Below are 22,199 nucleotides of genomic sequence, written 5' to 3' on the forward strand. Positions count from 1 at the left end.
AAGAGTACAGGAGCTGGAGGTCAAGATCTGGTTTCAAATTCTGGTTCTTCCACTTACTGCCTTTGTAATCTTGGGCAAATCCTTTCATGTCTGTGAACCCCAAGTGTTCCCAGCCATAAAAATGAGGGAGGGGTTTGGTCTAGAATATATCGGGGGTTCTTAACCTTGTGACCACGAACTTGTTTTTTAAAATATTTTGATAACTATTTCAATAATTGGTTTCCTTTGTATTCTTTTCTGTTTTATGCATATAAAAACATTCTGAGAAGGGGCCATGAAACAAATAAGGTTAAGAATCCCTGATCTAGGTGATCACTAAGTCCATTTTAGCTCTGTGTATTTATCTTGTTACCAATTCTGAAGTGAAACTCAGAGGACATTCAATCTTAGCTCTTTTGGTGGGGAGGGGTTCCCAAAAGGACTTCTTTTGACAGCATCTGTTCTGTGATAAATTTCATGTAACAGGTTTTGATTTCGGGGTCCTTTCCCCTATTTTATATAGTTTAAAGATTTTTCTGTTTGGTAATCACATCTTCCTTCTTAGTCATCCAGTGTACACAGCAACAGGGCAAGAATTTTTTTTTTTTTTTTATAAAAATGAACTGGTTTGAAGACCTGAATTGAGCCCCAGATATACAGCAAAGTGGGAAGATATTTCATAAGTCTGACCCAAAACTTAAGTTTTAGCATGTTTCTCATGCAAGTTTTGGGAGCATCAAACTAAATCTACAGTTGGCAGAAGTTCAGATACATCTTAATTGCACATTAACTAAAAACTGTACAGCATTTAGTGTTCATGATAAATGCAGGTATAATCTTATTACAGTTTTGGCATTCATTAGGAAAGCATGTTAAGCTTTAAAATAGAAATGTTTAGATTACACAGAACTTGTGCTCAAGTACAAGATAAAACATTTTCCCTCTTGTCTCCCACACTCTCTCCTTAGGTCTGGCCCATCTCTTGTACGCTGGGAGCCACCTTTGGGTACGTGGCTGGTCTTCTCATTTCCCCTGTATGGATTTACAGGAACAGGAAGCAGCTCACATACAAGAGCAGATAAGTGGAGCAAAAGAGAAGGCGTTTCTTTGTGCAGATTCCATAAAGACTGTGCAGAAAGTTATGTGGTCAAAGCAGAAGATTCAAACCTTCTGAAGTATTACTACAGAGCCAAGCAATTCCATTTACAGCATTTTTTATGCAGTTGCAACATGGTGTGGTTGTAGCTTTTTAAACTATGAAACCCCTGAGAGATTGTACCTTCTAGCTGAAATAAAGTATTTGTAATAGATTGTGGCTTCAGATGATGCTGTTGGCTGCTTCCTGGCCTGTGGTTGGCTATTCTTAATGAACTTCGCAGATTTCTGAAGTTTACTTTCTTGACCTCAGCTTCTAAACTTTACCTGCAAGAGGTTTATCTGTACCGCTTCCTATAGTGGGAGAGAAATACATAGTATTCCTGGACAGTGCAGACCTGTCTCACGTGATTAAACAACAGTTTATGCATCTTGATCCTATTCTTTTTTTCACTGTGTGTTTCTTTGGAGTTAAAATGGCTATGATAGCTTCATCAAAAACCGTCTTCAGGCCCTTCTGTGTTAAAGCTGAGCACTCCACATAGCAGCATGCTCCTATCTGTGGGGGGAAAAGGTCAATAATTAGGCATTTTTAAGTTTTCCAAAGCAAATTATTATGGATTTTTTGCTTGAAAAAAATGTCCTCTAAAATATTTCAAAGATACCCTATTTCCATTAATTTCTAGTTGACTATTACAAGGAACAATATAAATTTCCCATTAGTACAGAGTCAGAACCAAAATACTCAGTTTTCTCTTAGGTTTAATCTAGAGGCTACTAAGAATTCTAATAGAAAGATCTTATATGTGCCACTATTATTTCTTCAAGTGACTGATGCTTATTGCCATAATGAGTAATTAATTCTGCAAGAAGTTGAGAAAGATCATGAATTAGTTACTTTTAAACCAAGCTGCAAGACTGATAATTGTTTGAAAAGTTACTGAAATTCTGCAGCTGCTCCACTAATCAGATGCATGTACTAAGTTTCTTTCACCTTTAAATGGTCATATATCATTTGTCTAACTAGTGACCAAAAAATTCTTTAAGCATTTTAAATTTCTCCAACTTGTCAGCCCATATTTCTGAGTTGCTTTTTAAAAGTTTACTTTTTAGAAGAAAGTATAAGCTGGTATTCCATAGGTTCATCTCTGACATTATTTTTACCTTATGCATCTTAATAAGAATAGGTTTACCTGAAAAGATATGCAAGAATGATCTATTTACCTCTTTTGCTAGTTTTTGTCCTTGTTCCACACATATAGGTTTTTCTTTCATATCATTCAGCCTTGCTAAAGTTTTGGGGTCATCTCGAAGATCAATCTAAAAAGATTGGTAATGTACCAAAATTACAAAACTTTTCAAGGTTAAATAAAATAATTATTCCCACTTATTTCCCACGTTCCTAAAGAAAATGGATTAAAAAGGTGCGTTTTTTTTTTCTTCAAACTATTGTAGTTGTTCTTTCCAGCATTACTTTCTCCAAACTGACTATAGAACTTAGTCCTAATTCAAAGGTGAAACAATTTGGATTACTTGCTAAACTTTGCAGCCATCTGATTGACCCAGACCCCCAACCAACTATAGCAGCTACCGGGAATCTTTTTTCTTGGAAAGAAGTTGAGTTCAAACATGTTTAAGCACTGAGGGGATAGAAGATAACAAGATGCTTTTCTTTAGTTATATATGACTACATATAACATGTTTAAGGGGAGAATGCAATAAATGCTAAAGGAAAGGTCCCAGAGTTCTGGGGGAACATAAAGGGGATTTGTTTCTGGTGGGGAAATCAAAGGTCATGACTGGGCCTTGAATTAGGTAGGAATTCAGCAGGTTGAGTATCAAGGATACTGACTCATCTAGCTTGGCTTTGGACAGCAGGAGATGAGGCTAGATTTTTTGTAACTGAGGCAGTGAGGTGTCATTGGTTTCTGAGCAAGCAACATGATCAAACCTGTCAGATGGTTACTCAGGCAAAAGGAAAGCTAGAACAGAGTAGAAAGGGAAGAGACATACCTGAGTTATCAGACATACCTGAGTTCCAATTAATAAGAAGGGTACATTCGGTGCATATTCCTTTAATTCTGGTACCCACTCCTCCTTCACATTTTGAAAGGAGGCTGGGTTTACGACAGAAAAACATATAAGGAAGACGTCAGTCATAGGATAAGATAAAGGTCTCAGGCGATCATAGTCTTCCTGGGGAAAGAGGAAAAAACTCTGTTGCATTTTAAAGTAAAATATCCAGGAACAGCAGACAAATTGAACATGTACAAATGGCTACTCAGAATACTTTAATTCCATTTTTCATATATTTGATTAAAAATATTTAGTTGTTTTCAGTCGTGTCTGACTCTTTGTGACCCCTTTTGGGGTTTTCTTGGCAAAGATAGCCAAAGTGTTTGCGATTTCCTTCTCTAGCTCATTTTACAGATGAGGAAAGTGAGGCAAATAAGGTCAAGTGACTTGCCCAGGGTCACACAGCTAGTCTGAGTCTGGATTTTATCTCAGGTCTTCTTGACTCCAAGACCAGCACTATATCTGTGCTATATAACTGTGCCACCTAGCTACCCTTTGATTAAAATATTTTTACTTTATTTGGGGGGTGGGGGGTGTGAGTAGAGGAGAAGTATAATGGTATCATTAACAACAACCCTGAGAATAATGGTTACTGAAAGCCATTAAGTTCAAAATTTTGGATTTCCTAGCTCAAGATCCTCTTCACATATTAAGCATATTGTGTACAACTCAGGTCTTCCTGACTCCAAGTCCAGTGCCCAATATACCACACTACCTATATGTAAAAGTGCTATGTAAAAGTTGACTATCAGCAGTATCATGGACTGAAACTGAGGCTTGTATAATTTTAAACTGTGCTTTTCCTGAAAGGAATACAGTTGTGTTAATGTTTCATTTTCTTGGGCCTTTCCTGTCCCTTTTAAATTGTAGATTATTCTTCTAGAGAGCAAAGAACAGTGTCTGATTAATTTCTATCATAACTACTTAACCCAGGAACATTATTCTTCTGCACCCTTAATACTAAAACAGAACAAATTGATGGCCTGCTGTAAGTTGGTTTGAGAAATGGGTATGGACCACATCTGTAATGTTAAAATAATTAACCCTTTTTTCTCAATGCCCCCCTTCACTCTAACTTATATAGTGTGGTCATTGAATGGTGTGTTCCAGAGTGACCATTTAACCTATCCAGATTATCAGTTTTCACAGAATTTGAATCCAGTAAAAAACATTAATAATATTGAACATAATCTTTAGGGATTTAAAAATTCTATTTTAGTAAAAGAAAAGGAAGTAAAAAGAGATGCTATTTCTCTGACCTAAAACATATCAACAGAGTCTGTGTCTAAGATGAACTGCTTCAGCCTCTAACCTCAGATCCAGTATTTGCTACCACAAGGATCAGTTTATTACCCTGATTAACTAAAGTATTAATTGCAATTCTCTGAGATAAAATTGCTTGAACTCTGAACATCCTGAGTGAACTCAGGAAGAAATTTTGTAAGGAGTAAGCACAATCTGCCTCATCGCCTCATCCTCTGTGTACTTTTAGTTTGTCAGAATAAAGGAAGTTTGCAGTTGTGGTCACTGCCCTTAATTTGGGAATAGTCAATTATCCAAGTCACTTTTCCTCCTTTGCCCACAGTCAAATCTGAATGCTCTTATTAATTTTTTAAAAATCAATTAAATTTTTTAGTTCTGATTGAGGAAGCTGGAATATATTTTTAGGTACTAATACATTTGAAGCTGGCAACTAGAACATTATATGAAGCCCAAGGAAGAAGCTGAACATTGAAAATGCTGCAAAATAGAAGAATTCTCGAAGTTACAGGCTCAAGGATTGTGCCTTGTGCTTTGAGGATTTCTGCTTCCTTTTATTTCTGGCCAAAGAAACAGCACCTCTCTTCAGAAATGCATTAAAGTGCTTTTCTTTTCCTAGTGGTGTTCTTTAAAAAAAGCTTCCATTTGAAATGTTCCAATGAAATATGTTTTCAAAGCATGTTTAGAAATGACTATCCTATTTTTCTGCCTCTATTCTTCAGACCTGGGTCCTGCCGATAAGATTGTGAATTGGTTAAGGGAATCTTTGGCCATTTACTGACTAGCTAAACCCTAATGAGTAGACCAAGAATCCTAAAAAGAAGGTTTACTGCTACCCAAGGACTCCTGGAATCCTCGGGAGCATCTCTCTAATGTTATTAGAAATCTTGTTACTCTACTCACTTCCCACCCCCAACCTGACTCTTCAAGACCTTCACTCTGACCTACCACCTCTGGCTTTGGCCTTTTAGGTGATCACTGTCAATCACAATCTGGACAGAGGTGAACTATGACAGACTCTGTCCTCTTTAGATCAAGCGGATGAACATCAGGGTGCCTATTAACTTCTTAAATCCAGGTTGTACATTTTGGCTCTAAAACTGGCAGGTTGTGTGCTTGCTTAAATTATATGTGCGAAGCACTTTGCAAACTTTAAAGTGTTATTATATAAGTGTCAATTATAAAGGTTAGCATCTCCCTCAGGGTTAGTCATTTCTTAATCAGGGATACACATATATTTGAGCATTAATTATAGATATAAAGGGTGTATTTATATATATGTACATATACATACATATAGATGTAAGGATATATAGGTGTATTTATTTAGGGATACACATATTTGAGTATTTGTATTAATTATGCTATATAATTATCTATTACATAGATAATTATATAAATATATGACAAAATATACATACACACACAAAATGTACCTTGCCTAATATTGGTTGATTTAAGTACTAGATTATGGTACAATAAATAGGATTTAAAAGGCCTGATGGATCTGTTCTAATAAGTGATCTTTCATTTCAAATTAAGATAAGGGAATATATCTATACACACTAAGATATTTCAAGGGTTTATTATTTCATCAGTATGGGAACTCCCCTCCACAAATGTAGATTTTATCTTCTCTAATTCAGGAAGAGTTAGCCAAATAGCTCATTATAATGAGATTAATGCCACACTATTGAGTTTTTAGGCTTTAAAATCTATTCTTTGTTCATGCTACTTAAATACTTTAAAAGATTCTTGATTCATCAAGGTGAATGAAACCTTTCACAGAGGCAGACTTCAACCCCTCCTCCATACTTCAAGGATCTGGCATTCTATCAGTGTAGGTGTTCCCTTCATTCATAAAGATCACAACTCTTGGGGGCAGCTAGGTGGCACAGTGGCTTTGGAGTCAGGAGGACCTGAGTTTAAATGTGACTTCAGACACTTGACACTTACTAGCTGTGAGACCCTGGGCAAGTCACTTAACCCCGATTGCCTCATAAAAAAAAAAATCATAACTCTTGTATACCTAGTAGAGGAAGCTGAAAAAAAAAATACATCCCCCTGAAGTCAAGTTTGTGATGAAACTCTGTGTGTTTAACTAGACTAGTTCTCAAGACAACAAAACTGGGCATGTCCTGGAAACCCAGCTAGCGAGAATGTACCAAAATATGCATTTTGCTGGCACAGCCTTCCAAAAGTCACCTCCATGCCATGACGAGGCATTCCAGTAGGACTTTATGGTCCATTTACACAAAAACAATAGTCACCTAATAAATCTTTAATGATGGTTTTGCTGATGGCCTGAGCCCTTAAGAACTAAAAAAACATGAGAAAAATATTGGTGGTTTTGTCTAAGGCGAAAAATGAGGAAGCTACATGTGTGTTTATATTATTAATGTAGCCATCTTAACTATAATTAAATAATAATGTATGCATATTAATTTACATTGTATATGTCGATTTATGCATGCTTATCTTTCCCATTTTAAATGACCACGCTGTAGCAGATTTGTTTTTGTCAGTCCTTTAACTGCTGTTTATTCTACAATAAACTGCTACTTAGAAATCACAAACCAATATTTACTAGGAGCTTGTTATGTACCAGGCACATAGTTGAGAGCAATTAAATTAAATTCAACATTTACTGAGTAAGCTATATTGTACAAGACTTTGCAGGGATACAAAAATGAACTGTATTTTTATGGTAGTCTTCTTGCAAATATTTATCATTAATGCTGCAATATACAACTGTCAAATATCCCAGAAAAGAACATTTTTTGTTGCCTCTGAGTATATGATAAAATCCACTCTACCAACACCTTTCTCTGCCTCTCCAAGGAGTGCCTGTGAGTTATCCTTCCTGTTATTTGCATCTTCCTTCTTCATGTATAGCACAAATGTCAAGAGTGATGGTTCACCTCTTCCAGTAATATATCCATTCACTGGTCAAGGATCTCACATTTACACTATTAACAATCAAATTAAAGTTTGATGGTTCAAAATTCTGTGATTCTTAGCACCCTTTGTTCCCTTTCCAACCATTCTGCCATGGCTTCTGCAGAAGCAGGAGGGCCACATAAGACTTAAGCCCAGGTTTTATTTTTCTTGGCTTCATGGATTGTCATCCTCTGTCCTTTGTCCCCCAAATTCACCAAGTGGCTAAGCTGGTCTTTGAAGACAGATTTATCCCAAGGACATGCAAGGATGAAAATGGAAGGAAGGCTACAAAGAGAAGAAAAAGGGAAAAGATTTGCAAAAATAATTTCAAGAAATCCTTCTTAACACTCGGTCCCTAACATCACAGTTCTGTACATGTTTCTAGAGGAGACAGAGATGCCACTAAAATGAACAGAAGACAAGAACAAAGCCAGAGTGGACCAAATGTATATAGAGCAGATCCATGCTGGAGGCTATACAATTGTGAGAGCACTGAGGGACTGATATACAAGATATATGAAAAAAAGATATCAAAGGCATGGGAAAAATAAAATTTCAGACCTTACTGATAAAAGGGGAAAAAGGAACAGAGCACATCAATAACTACCAACTTATAAGTCCACTTGCCCATCTATACAAAATCTTTGAAAGTTACCCATGTATCGACAGTGGAGCACACCCTTACCATTTCACAATTAACTCAAAGTTTTAGAAAACCTAAGATCCCATTGTGCTTATTTTTTGACTGAAAACAAAAAACCATTTCATTCGGTAGAACAAAATGCCACCCTGCGAACTCTTTCACAAGCTCTTTCCCATACATGCATCGAAATCACTCAGGATTCTTTGGAAGATGGAACAATCACCCCGTTGAGTAAAGGCAGACCATAAACATCAGGTAAGGCCTAAAAGAGGGAGCCCTATGCTTGCATCGCACTGTAGAGGAGGAGAGCCAGTTCTGAGTCCAAGAAGGTTCCCTGTGGATGGTGAGATTCTCTAGATACTCTGTTTGCAGATTACGTTGTCGTGATTGCATCAAGCCCCAGAACCCTGCAGAGCATCCTGGAAGAGATCTATAATCACTCAAAGGAGTCTGGCCCGTCCATCCACCCACCCAGGAAAGACAAGTGAACTAGGGCTTGAACTCAAGAGTTAACGCAGGAGGAAGAGAGTGAGAGGAACTGCTTTCAGGAACCTGCCAAGCTCTTTTACTGCTACCCAGCTTCCCACAAAAGCAAAGGTCCATCTTTTCAATACTAAAATTCTGTGGGTGTTGCTATACATGAGGCATGGGATACTACTGCCTCCAAAAAACTCAAAATGGGTATCACACAGAGGACAATGGAGAGGCACATGGTGGTGGTGAGCATGTTGCAAAATGTAACCAATAAGGAATTCTGAAGAACAGGAGTGAAATATGTCATCAAATAATTATGTGACAGGAAAAAAAAAGATGAGCTGGTCACATAGCAACAGGGAGGCAAGTCAGATGAACAGCCAGAGGGCTTAACAGGAAAAATCAAGAAAAACCTCCAGAATGTTGGGCAAACCCCCGTAATGAACTCTGGTGAGAACGTGGACAGGAGTCACACAGGATGGGCAAGAACCTGAACTGGTGGAGGAAACTACCAAGTTAATGAGATCACAGATCCTGTTGAATACAATAAGTTATATGTACCTTTAGGGAGCATATAGTCTAGGTGATGAAACAATATATACAACTTTGGTTAGCTAAAAAAGAGGTACGTATAGTAACTGCTATACAAATTCAGAGTAGGGAGAGATCACTATGGGCAGAAGTAATTAAAGTTTTAGAAGTAGGATGAGCTGAGCCTTAAAGGAAAGAGGCTTTAAGTTAGAGATTCATAGAAATCATATAATTGTAGACTTGAAAGAGACAATTTAGTCCTCTCATTTTGCAAATGACCAAACTTAAGGCCAGAGAAGCTGAATGATTTACTAACAGTCACACAACTATTAAGTGGCACAGAAAGGACTGCAACCTGGATCATTCCGCTACAATTTTCTGCTACTGAGGAGGAAGAGCATTGCTGGTGAGGGGGACGTAATACAGAGACAGCAGATATAAACTTGGCAGAACCTTAAACATTTAAAATGTTGATACCCTTTAAGGATGACCAAAAATCTCTAAAAATGTTCTTGGTGTTCATGTTTTGGTCACTTCTGTGTATCTACTTGGTTCTAGTTCACACAGGCTTTGCATTGTGTAAGACAAAATCAGGAGCCTAGGTGATGAGTGAAGGACCCTACACATAAAATATCAGGATCTCAGAGGAAATTCCCTTTCACCTGAACTGGAGAAATTTTCCTGGGCCTGTGATTTAATAAAGTCTTTTAAAAATTAAAAATATACTAACTTTTACAAACTTTACAGCATTAAACAAAGGCTTTTTTCCCATTATGTTTTGAAAAAATTTTATGTAAAAGACAAAAAAGTCAATTTTAATGAGAACATTAATTTTTAAATCTTCATTAGAAAGAGGTGAAAAGGCCTAAAAAAGGTTCTAGAAAAAAATTTGTTTTCTTTTTTCTTAGAATTTATCTCCACTACCACCCAATTTTTTCAGGAGAAAAAAAAGTATATATATCTCCTCTTTCCAAATTTTGCCTAGCTTTCTTCCCCTCTTAGCTTTCATCTCCACCAATCTGATAGCTTCAGATTTTTTTCTTAAAAAAAAAAATCCTGCAAAAAACTATATTGCTAATACACCCTATTATGTATGCTTATTTGTCTTTCTGACTTGAGTGGAACAGGAATACTATCCAAAAGAATATTAAAAAATTAGTCAATTCAATCCATTAAACATTTACCAAGCCCCTACTAAGTACAAGGCAGCATTTACTGGGAATCCAAAATTAAAATTAAAACAATTCTTCCCTCAAGAGACTTATATTCTACCATTCTATATATAACATGTACAGATAAATTAAAAGCAAAACTTTGAGGAGGAAGAGAGAACACTGAACTTAGGAGATCAGGAATGCTTTGAGTAGGAAGAGACACCTGAGTTGAGACTTTAAGGGAACTAAGAATTCTAACTGATGGAAGCCTAAAAATAGAGCATTCTAGGCTATAGCCTATGTAAAGGCATGGAGCTGGGCAAGCCCAGTTTGGTTTGAATGCTGACCATGTGAAAAAGAGTAATATAAAATAAGTTTGGGAAGGTAGTTTGCACCTACACTATAGAGCGTTTTAACTGCAAGGATGAGGAATTTCTACTTTATCCTTGAAAAAATAGGAAGCCATTGAAGATTTTTAAGTAGGGGAGTGACATGATCTGATTTCTATCCTTTAGGACATTTTTGAAAGCGTGGAGGACAAATCAGAGACGGAAGAGACTTTATAAGCATGAAGACTAATTAGGAGGCTACAGCCTGAGTTCAGGGGAAAGGAAGTACTGGCCTGAACTAGAATCCGGGCCATGTGATTACAAAGAACACCATATGAATAATCAATAAACATTTATTAAGCACCTACTAAAGACCAGGCATAGTGCTGAGTGAGGAAATACAAAAAAGAGGCAAAAGGTAGTCTCCTGCCCTCAAGAAGCTTAACACTAGCGTAACAGTCTACTATTCTTATCTACTCAAATTATGAGCTTTGAAAAGTTTTTAAAGTAAAAATTAGCATCTTGACAGTAAAATTCAAATTAGAATATCCTAGGAAGTACACTCTCATTCATATGATAGTTGACAATGTTGAATCCCCCAAAAGTATCATCTGACCTTCACAACCACCTTGTGAGGTAAGTAAGTGCCAGGTTATCCCCATTTCACAGATGAAGAAATGGATTTAAATGACTTAATTTGCCCAAGGTCACATGCATAGTACTCAGCAGAAGTCCCCTCTACCCTGCCCTAGTACAATGAAAATAAAGTTATCAATGTGAAGAATATTTGTGGGGGGGGGGGGTGGCACGGGGCAGGGAAAGGGTCTGAGTTCAGGTATGAGAGATCTAGATTGAATATTTGCTACACCAAATTAACATGGTAGATAGAGAGCTGTGTATGTTCACTGAAAAATAATAGCGCTGATGCAAGTAACATGTGTTACAGTTATGGATGCATGTTTTATCCTCCTCTCCCCCTCTCAATTATGAGGTGCCTGAGCACTTCCCCTCCCCACCCGCCATCTTTATTCATCCAGTACTTTTTATGTATAGGCAACATGTCATTGTAGTCCTGCAAATAACTCAACTAGTTACTTTAAGCATATGAATTTTCACTAGTGGTTGGACTAGTGGTCCAGGAAGGAAGAAGAAAAAAAAAAGTTGAGTCCTCAGATTAATCTTCTTTGAAATATAGGCTGAAGAACCATATAAAGCACTAAATACTTAGGAATATGTGCTAAACTTAGGAAAGCTTAAGCTCAGTAACTTAAATTTGTGATTTATGAATGGACATTTATCAGTTTCTTTCAGGGTTTACAGCAGTAATCATGAGACGGCCCTCAATCCCAAGCATCTGTTTCTAGTGAGAATCTAAAAATAGATCTCAGGGAAGGCCCTTAATGACATCCAAGCTACAGAAAGGGTAGTTATTACCAAAGCGCAGAGGGCACCATGGAGGGACACTAACACATGGACTAAAGATTAACATTCTTGTCACTAGTCTAAAGTATCCATTTCCACAAAACTTGGTTAATAATTGTCTATACATTTTTATTCACTATATCAGTATTTTCCTTTCATCGCTCATTTCAAATTTATCTCAGTGGAATTAAAAAAAAAAATAGACCACTAAGTGTTTTCTTTTCTGGAAGAAAAATACCCTAGAACAACTGTTCTTTTTGAAAGGGGATAGGCTGGGGATTCTATGAGAGGCAATCTTATGTTTGAGGACAACAAGCACACACAGCCCAGCATCATGGTGTGCTATAATTTAAAGAACGCTGATTTGGAGCCCGAGGACCCTGAGCTTCGGTTTTCTCGTCTGCAAAAGGAAGAGACGTTTGTGTGCAGTGGAAAGCCTCAAGGGCCTAGGTTTAAATCCCAACTCTAACACATACTACCTGTTGGACCTTGGACAAGTTACTTAACCTGCCCAGGCCTGTCTGCTCATCTGTACAAAGAGGAAAATGGACAGGATGGCCAGTTTATTTCTAGCTTTAAATCGATGGCTACTAAGTTCCCTTCCTGTTTTAAATTCTGTGATCATTTTGTGTTCTTGGTGGTAAACATACCATTTTGTAATTGATTACTCCTAGTAAAATGTAAACCATATAAGGGTAGGAACTATCTTACTTTAGTATCTATATTCCCAGGATCTAGCTTCTGGCACATAGGAACTAAATGTTTGTTAAGTGATTGACCAAAAGAAAGTTTAATTCACTGCCAGATTTTTTTTGGGGGGGGGGGCGGAGAAAGAGGGGAGTCCACCAGCCCAGGCAGATTAGGATTGAGAAGTATTAATTATTTAAATAAAGTGAACACTTTTTTAAATAAAGAGTATCTACTAAGATTTATTATCTGCAGCTCTACTAAGAAGTGCTATTTTTATAGTTTATTTATAGGTCTGAATATCTTCCAAATTAAGGGATTCTCCCACCTGAATATAGCCTTAGGGTTTTCACCAATTTGGATTTTCAAAAATTGTTGCCAATATTCAGTTCCTGCCTATCTATCCTTTACAGGATAGATACAGATTTGATCACATCACTTCCATTCTCAAAAACCTTTAATGGTTTGCCATTGCTTACTGAAAAAAAAAATTATATAAATTTCTGAGAATGGCCTTGCCTGATGTAGTATTGCCTGACCTTTCTTCTCAGTGTTTTCCTTTCCTTCCCTCTAAATTCTGGCCAAATTTTATTTACTCACTATTGCCCAGTCTCCCCCTGTCTTCTTTCCACTGGCAATTCACACAGGCAATAGCTCAAGCCTGGAAGAGGCTTTCCTCCCACTCCTGCCTGTTGAAAGATTGGAAATTTATAGCTGGAAGAGACTTTAGGATAGAGCCCAGCCACCTTGTGCTATCTACCACAAAGTCCACTGCAAGCCTTAAAGCGATATATAAATTTGAATTATTACTACCAGGAAGGCAGTATTGAACAATGAAAAGAGCATGAGATGTCAGTAAACTTCGTTGTGCCTCTTGTTTCTAAAGACGTCTAAGATCTTTCTCAAGTTCTAAAATGCTCAGATTTTAGAGGAAGGGAATTTGGGGGAAATCCATCTAAAAGTTTATGGAGCCAGAGGATATAGCAGCTTGCTAACAAATTAGTTTCTGCTGGATTGGGTTAGGGAATAACAAGGTATGAGGTTTAGCCAGATGAGAGGTAGATGGAAAACCTCAGGAAGTGTGAAGGCACAGATAGGTATAAAACAACATACTCAGGAAAGTGAGAGCACTAATGAAGGAGAGGATGAGGGAGATCAAGAAGGACTTGGAAGAGGTGGGACCTGGACTGAGCCTTGAAGGAAGAAAACCAAGGATTCTGACAGCTAAAGATGAGGAAGGACGTGAGGGATTGTCTGATGTTGGCTACTGCCAAGTGAGGATTGTGGCAAGATGGGGTAGGAATAAGATATTAGGAAGTGACTGGAGCTCACGCTCCTGAGGCAGGGGGCTGTGCCATGTGGGAGTGGGACGGCAGAGGACGAGTTCCCTTTGCTTAGTCCCCTCCCTAAATGCAACGTCAACCCCAGACGCCTACTTCCTGTGTCACGTACCTTCCCTTTGTGTAGCACTGACCCCAGACGCCTCCTCCCGGTATCTGGGCCTGACTTCCTAGGTCACGTACTCTTTGTCTATGCACTAGTCCCAGACGTCTCCTTCCTATATCCGGTCCTAGCCTTCTGCGTCACTTCCTCTCCCTTGGTGCGCTAAACTCAGACATCCCCTTCCGGTATCTGACCCTACAATCATTGACTAGTAGGCCGGCTGAGGAGGAGGGGCTAAGAGGTACTTAAGGAACGGTCGCGGTCCGGAGCACGCGCTCTCTTTGCTCCTGCTCTCTTGCTATGGCCTTCCTGCTTGGCCTTGCTGTGATGGCCTCTGAATAAAGCTCGGGTGTTGGCACCTCCTGGTAGGCTCGTCTCTGTGTTTATCCGGTTGGGGACCGAAGACTGGTAAGTATGACTCTGGCAGCCTGCTCCTTATAGGAGGAGAGTGCACGGCGCGGCCGCACAGAAGGAGGCAGGAGATAAGAAGGAGACATTGGAGAATAGCTCATAGGTCAGAAAGGCACATTGTCCAGTCCTGGAGAGGTGACAGCCTTGTCTTTCAGTCTGGGGCACCTCATTTGAAAAAAGAATATCATTAAACTGGAGAGTGTCCAGAGGAGAGCCAAGAGTGCATGCCGTATGAGGATTAGTTGAACAAATAGGGAATGTTTAGCCTGGAGAACAGAAAACTTAGGGGGTATAAGACATCTGTCTTTTAGTACTTGAAAGACTGGTACATGGAAGAAAGATCAGACTTAATTTGCTCAGCCCCACAGGGCAGAATTAGGAGCAACGGATGAAAGTCAGAAAGGGGAAGACTTAGGTTGATGGTAAAGAAAAACTTTCTAGCAATTAAAGCTATCCCAAAGTGGATAGACTGTCTTGGGAGGTACCAGGATTCTGCCTTCCCTGAAGGTCCTTAGACAAAGACTGGATGACCTCTTGTGGTATGTGGTGTACATACATACATGTGGTACAGTGGATTTTTTTTTTCAGGTATAGGTTCAACTAGGTGACCTTTCAGAGATTCTGGGAATAATAGGAACTAAGGCTGGAAAGGTGAACTGGAGCCAGATTGCAGAAAGCCTTTAATGCCAGACCAAGAAGCTTGTAGTTTATCCTAAAGGCAACAGGAAAGACCTTATCCACAGTCATAGAATAGACCACACACACACACACACACACAAACACACACACACACACACACACACACACACCCCCAACCATTTCTTTGACATTTACAGAAGCTCTGCACCCAGCTGTGGCACTCAGCAGGAAGTCCCCAGAACACAGGACATCAACACATCACAGACTGCATTAGTCAACATCAGAGGCTTCCACACCATTAGGCAGATTCTTTGCTCTCTGCTGTGCATGTTTTATTTCTCTCCTTTCCAGTCTACTTAAAGTTAACATTCTTTATTACTCTCCTTCATCTTATCACCTCCAGCCCCAGGCTCCTGTCTTACGAAGGTTTCCAGCATAGCTATTTCACAAAAGAGTTATCTACATAAAGTATCATATTTCTAGAGAATGGCCCAGAGGATGATAATTGGACCACCTTGTACTTATATAAAGCTTACAGCTTTGGGAAGGCTTTTTTCTGTGAACTTATTTCACGTGATTCTCCCACCAAGTATGAAAGACAGGTAGGATGGATATCACTTCACTACTGAAGAAAGAGAATTAGAGTTTAAGTGATTTGGCTGAGGTCACTTGTGATCCAAGGGTCAGTGTGGGGCTAAAAATCAGCTGGGTCCCCTGACTTTTTAGGATGGTGTCCTTTTCATTAACAGTCTTGGGAAAGGGGAATGAATATGTTAAGATAGTCTAGGTTCTAGATCTAAGCTAAAAATACAGATAAAAGGTTTACTCTGATTTCAGTAGGTGTGTGCGTGGTCAGATGTTCCAGGAAATAAAAATATCCAAAAGATGTCTAAAAGCCACTTTGTAAAATATAAAACATTATAAAAATGTAGGGGATCACTGAACTTTCTGTAGAGGGGCTAATGGGACCTGGGAAATATAAATCACCAACGGAAAATACACATCTTTGCTACAGCCATAAAGAATATTGGAAATGCCTAAGCAAAGTCTAAAAGAAACCCTGACTTGGACATTTCAAATGATGCCACAAGCAATTTCCTAGGCATCCTGTACATGCCTGTAGCTTTCCTGTGAAATATAATTTGACATACATTTAAATCATCATCCTTTGTTCCAAGGTGACTCAGCAAGTCTCTGGGCCAGACTTCCCACCAGAAAGTATCTGGCTAGGGAGATGTGTGACATTTGCTGAACCAAATTTGATGCACACTGGAATGAAATCACACAGAAATCCAAGCGACACCACAGGAGCCCTGGCAGCTAGTGAGGAAGGCATTATCAGAAGAAAAGCACTACATCGACAAGGCCATCTTTTGCCGAGTACATCCTATGTAAATTCTCCTAAATAAATCCTCCCGAGTCCTCAAGGCAGAGTAAGGGCAAATTTTATTATCTCTATTGATCCCAAACCACATATGCTGTTGCAAAGGCTCCTCTCTCTAATCCCAGTATTCACTTGGTGATCGTATATGACTGAATTACAGAACACAATCATTTCATAATTAAAATGACAAACGACCCAAAGGACAGTGGAGACACATACATGGGGGTGTAAGCAAACTGCTGAACGCTACCAATGACAACCTGCATGGCAGAAGTAAAGGGAGAGACAGCACCAGGCATATGTATGGCCAGAAAATGAGGCAGGATACTCGTGAGTCAATGAGAGAAAACCTGACTGGTACCCTGCTATTCTTCAGATTCCAACCAAAGAGTAAGAAGAAGCCCTCGGTGCACTGAATCCATCTTCCAAAGGGGATTTATATGGAACCACAGACAAGAGCAGCACAATGAGTGATGCTGTGGAGAGGTTTTCATCTACATAGGTATCAGACAGAGCCATAACTAGCATGGGACTAGTGGGGCTTTGCCCCAGGGATTTAAAGCAGTGGGAGACAATTACTCCCTGAGGTGAACACTGTATCCAACAGCAACCACCATTCTTAGAGATAGCTGGGTGGCCCAGTGGATAGAGCTCTGGGTCTGGAGTCAGGAAGATCCGAGTTCAAATGTGCCCTCAGACATTTACTTAGCTAAGTGACCCTGGGGCAAGTCACTTAACCTGCTTGCCTCAGTTTTCTCATCTGTAAAATGGAGATAATAAAAGCACTTCTCTCCCAGGGTTGTTCTAAGGATCAAATAAGATAATAACTATAAAGCACTTAACATAGTACCTGGCACATAGTAGGTACTTTTTATAGAAATGCCAGCTATTCATCATTATCATTATTGTTACCTTCCCATCCTCTGTGGTTAGCTCCACACTGTTATGCATGTAATTGCCACTCTTAGGCTATTCCCCAACCTCCTCAGAGATGACAGATCGCTCCTTCTGCCACATCCATGAGTGGCCACATCCATGGCTTGGCTACACCTGCTGTCAGTGCCCTTCCCAACACTTCTGCCTCCCAGCCTGCTTTTGCTGTTAGGGTCAGTTCTCTTAAATCCTTTTAAAAGCTTCCATCTTGTTTCTCCATTAATGATCTCCTGAGATGCTTCATCATGTTACGCCAGTTACCACAGCAGGAATATCTGTATAGATTTCAGCAGCCATGCATACAGCCCAACCCATCCCTGAATGAGAATCCACTCCGACATCACACGAGTGGTCATCCGGACTTTACTGAAGACTTCCAACAAGAGGGGGATCTTCTAAGACCTTCCCAGACAGCCAACTCCATTCTGGGACAGCTCTAACTGTTCAGAAATGATTCCTTACCTCAAGTGTGTGTAACTTCTACCTACTGCTCCTAGTTTTATCCTCTGGGGTCAAGCCGACTAAATCTAATCTTTCATGTGATTGTCCTTCATTTGAGGACAGTTATCCTGACTAGTTGTGTGATCCTGAACAAGTTATTTCAATTTTCTTGGGCAAATATAATACAGTAGAAAACAAAACAACTTTGGTTTTACAGTCATAAAATTTGGATTCAAATCCCTCTGCTACTTACTGGCTTGGGTAACCTTAGCAAGTCACAACACCTTGCCCTCTTGCTCAACAATTTTTGACCCAGACAACAATATTGCTAGTTAAGGATCTGTTGATTGGAGGACACCCTCCTAAGGAAAGTCACAGATTGCTTGCACCCTGGGGGCTTTGCTGATGGGTGCAAGCTCATTATATCTAGTTGGCCCCAGCCAATCAACCCCACCATCTTCCTGCTATACTAATAACAATGATAATAATAATGCCTGATCCTTGTCCTTGAGGAGATCACAGTCAATCAAATCAAGCACCTAAGTGCTAGGAAAAGATAATCACATCAAACATTATATGCTATATACCAAACGAGGGCAGAAATGTCTTTGCTGTGTTGAGTCAATCATGTAGTCATGAAACCCATTACAGTCTTCATGCACCTAGGCACAACAGGTTGAGTCAGTACCTGTCCTCGTAATACTGAACTACTTTGACCTCAAATTATTTCCAAATCAACAGACCAATTCCAAACAAGGGACACAAACGCTACATGCGATAGGAGTCCAAAGAGGGCAGATCACTTCTACATGAGATAGTCAGGTTTCCGTAAGGAGAGATAGTATTTGAAATGTGGGTAGGATTTGGATGTGAAGAGGCGGGTAGGCATTCGAAGGGAGGGAGGAACGAACATCATGAACAGAAGAGAAAGAACAGGGAATGATGGATTCAGGAAATGAAATGAAGATGCTATTCCTCCTTCTCCCATCCCTCAACAATCCCCCTGCCCTCCGTGTGCTAGGGGCTAAATAAACAGGTTGGGTAGGACCTTACTTCGTATATGGGCACCCTATGATATTTCATGGAGCATTCTAGCTACCACTTGCTATAATGCCTAACAACATGTTCTTTAGTTTCTACTATCTACCACATGGAGAGGGAATGGCTTAGCTTATATATAGTTTCAGACAAGATTCAGATCTTAGCTGTCCATTCCTCATAGCTTGGACTTGGGTAAACTGCTCATCCCCTCATCACTGGAGTGTAAAACCACCTGCCTTTTGTACAGAGATCATATAGAATGCCTAAACTGGGGCCTGTCATGTGAAACACAAAGAAATACTCTAGCCATTTAAGAGTTTCAATGTTATGTTATATACCTGGAGCCAATGCTTTATTCATTTAGACCCAGCAACCTTTCTGCCAATATGCTCCTTAAACTACAAAATTAGTTCCATGGAATTTATAAGCAGACCAAGGAAAGCAATGTATTAAAATAACTACCTACAACTGTAGGTTCAATATCATACAGGTAGATCAGACCTCCTTTAAAAGAAAAATGGCAAAGAAGATCAACAAAGAAGTACAAAGTCACAATAAACCATCTATCTCTATGTACCTTTCTTACTGATATTCTCTAAGTAAAGAGTTCATTACACACCCAGTTACTGTTGGAGAGACAGACAAACCAAGCCGGGGTCCCTGTCCTCCACAAACTTTCAGGCAACGTGGAGAAAGAAAATTCTCACAAGATAAAATTAAGAAAATAATGCAATACAACTGAATCAAATGTTAGATACAGATTACAAGAGATAGAGAAATTCAGAGAAGGGGAGGAAAAAAGGGAAGGGAGAGTCAGAGATGAAAAAGTCTCTGCATTGGCATTTAAGGAGAGTGAAGGTGCCATGCTTTCTCTAGATTGAAAGCAGACCTGAAGAGCCTAACACTGCCAAATGCAAAAGTAGCCAAGGCATATGTCTTCAGGGGTATGCTGTAGTCAATTTGTACCAGCTCCTGAGAGGTAATTGTTCAATTTTCCATGAGAGCATTTACACCGTGGGAATCTGCAAATGTCACCAATTAGGGCTTAACTAAGAAAGCAGACCAAACTCAGGTGAATAGCGATTGTAAGCCCACAGTAGCACCTGGATCAAGAGCCTGCAGCAGCATCCAAACAGGAGACAGCTGACCACAGAGTTCTGACTGAGGCCACTGATGCCTGACCACACTCCGAGTGCAGACTCATCAAGGAAAGTGGGCCCCTGAAGTAAGGACCCAGAAAATTGAGATCAGAAGCAAAGGCTGGCTGCCACATGGAAGACTTTGAGAAGGGACAGAGCTGGGCCTGACACAAAAACCCAAATCAGAAACTGAGGCTGGAAATGAGAGTTAAGCAGAAGACAACACAGAACACTAAGAAAAGGTACAGAGTTGTCAAGAGTAGTCCAAGAGGTAAACCCAGAAAAAGAGAGTAACTCCACAACTCTGGATAAAGAAGGTTCAGAGAAAAAAAATTACTTAATCATAAAAAGGTTTAGAACAACAAATGGAAAACCGTGCCCAAGAAAGACTCCCTTAATATCAGAATAAACCAAGCAGAACTCAACAGTTCTATGAAATAACAAGGAATAGTACAAGTCAGCAAGCATTTATTAAGTGCTTACTACATGTGAGGCATAGTGCTAAGTACTGAGAATAAGCAAAAAGAAAGTTCTTGAGTTTGAGGATCTTATATTCCATTGAGGAAGGCAACATATAAAAGGGAAAGAAGGTACCCATTCAAGGGAATGGTGGTGAAGTCCAGAGGATTATGGATAGATAGAACCTCCTCAAAATGGAAGTTCTAAGAGGAACTCACCAGTGGAAGAATGGGGCTGTAGGGGTGAATAGAAAAGGCAGAATAGTAGCAAGTAAGGAGAATAAAATTTTAAAATTAGAAAAAATTGGAAAATTAGAAAAATGTTATATTATCAAAAAAAAGTAAGGCATTCTACTATCACAAACAACTCACCTGGAAAATGTCAAGGAAAGATAATCTAAGAATTACTGGTCTCCCTAAAAAACAGGTCCAAAAAACTTTGGATACCATATTTCAAGAAATCAATAAAGAAAACTGCTGAGATTTATTAGAAACAGAGAGCAAAATGGAAAAAAAAAAAAACAAAACTAAAAAACTCCACTGGTCACCTCCTGAGAGAAATCTCAAAATGAAAACTCTCTAGGAATATCATAGCCAAAATCCAGAGTTTCCAGAGCAGTTTAAAAAATATATATATATATAGATATATAGATATAGATATAGATATTTCAAATAGACAAGAAGAATCCAATCATTCAGTTACCAACTGGCAGCGACATCTACAACTTAGAGAAAATGTTGGTACACAATATTCCCAAATGCAAAAGATCAAGGTATACTAATGCACTGCTGGCAGAACTATTTGAAACTGTACCCCAAAAGTCACTAAACTGTGTACAACATATCCCCTGACCTGGCCATAATACCATTAGGCAAAAACCCTAAAGCAGGGGTTCTTAACCATGATCCATGGTCCAAAAGGCCCATAAACTTGGATGGTAAAAAAATGACTTCTTTATTTTCACTAACCTCTAAGTGAAATTTAGCATTTCCTTCAATTATTTAAAAATATTATTCTGAGCTGTCCATAGGCTTTTATCAGAAAGGGTAAGGGGATCCATGAAACAGAAAAGGCTAAGTGCTCCTTCTTCAAAGAGATCAAAGAGAGAAAGGACCTGTATGTACAAAAATATTCATAGCAGCCCTTTTTGTTATAGCAAAGAACTAGAAACTAATAGGTTGGGAAATGGCTGTACAAATTATGGCATATGACTGTAATGGAATATTACCACATCATAAGGAATGAAAAAAACTTATGAAGACATGAGTTGATGCAAAGACAGATGAGAAGAATCAGAAAAACAATTTATATGACTACAATATTGCAAAGAAAAACAGCTTTGAAAGACTTCAGAACTCTGATCAATGTAATGACCAACCATAGCTCCAGAGGACTAGTGATGGAGCATGTTTTCCCCCACCTTGAGAGAAAGGTAAAGGCTAGAGGTACAAAGTGAGACATACATTTTCAGAGACAGCCAACAGGTGGATTTGTTTTGCTTGACTGTGCTAACAGAGGTGTCATGAGACAAGGGATACACTGCTCCTCTTGGAGTCAGGAAGACCTGAGGTTCATGTCTTAACCTCTGAAACAAATTAGTTGTGTGACCCTGGGCAAGTCACTTAACCTCTGAGACTACAAGTTGCAAGAGAAGGTGCTGATCTGCACTGGTTGGCACTCCTCATCTGGGAGTTCTCTTTAGCAATGAAATCATGAGTC

The 22,199-nt window shown here is 39.1% G+C and overlaps 2 protein-coding genes across 2 annotated transcripts in view; one reads left to right on the top strand and one right to left on the bottom strand.

Annotated features, from left to right (window-relative positions):
• PIGF (phosphatidylinositol glycan anchor biosynthesis class F) overlaps positions 1-1,289 on the top strand; it is a 43,058-nt gene extending 41,769 nt beyond the window's left edge. Inside the window, exon 6 of the mRNA XM_027865061.1 lies at positions 948-1,289. Coding sequence (XP_027720862.1) covers positions 948-1,061 — 114 coding nt within the window. The 3' untranslated portion in view covers positions 1,062-1,289. The remainder of the gene's footprint in view (positions 1-947) is intronic.
• RHOQ (ras homolog family member Q) overlaps positions 1,177-22,199 on the bottom strand; it is a 37,914-nt gene continuing 16,891 nt past the window's right edge. Inside the window, exons 3-5 of the mRNA XM_027865062.1 lie at positions 3,106-3,270; positions 2,299-2,394; positions 1,177-1,633 (exon numbers count right to left, since the gene is read on the bottom strand). Of these exons, the coding sequence (XP_027720863.1) occupies positions 1,478-1,633; positions 2,299-2,394; positions 3,106-3,270 (417 nt within the window). The 3' untranslated portion in view covers positions 1,177-1,477. The remainder of the gene's footprint in view (positions 1,634-2,298; positions 2,395-3,105; positions 3,271-22,199) is intronic.

Source organism: Vombatus ursinus, unplaced genomic scaffold, assembly GCF_900497805.2.
Source record: "Vombatus ursinus unplaced genomic scaffold, bare-nosed wombat genome assembly UNPS02014778.1, whole genome shotgun sequence".
NCBI lineage: Eukaryota > Metazoa > Chordata > Mammalia > Diprotodontia > Vombatidae > Vombatus > Vombatus ursinus.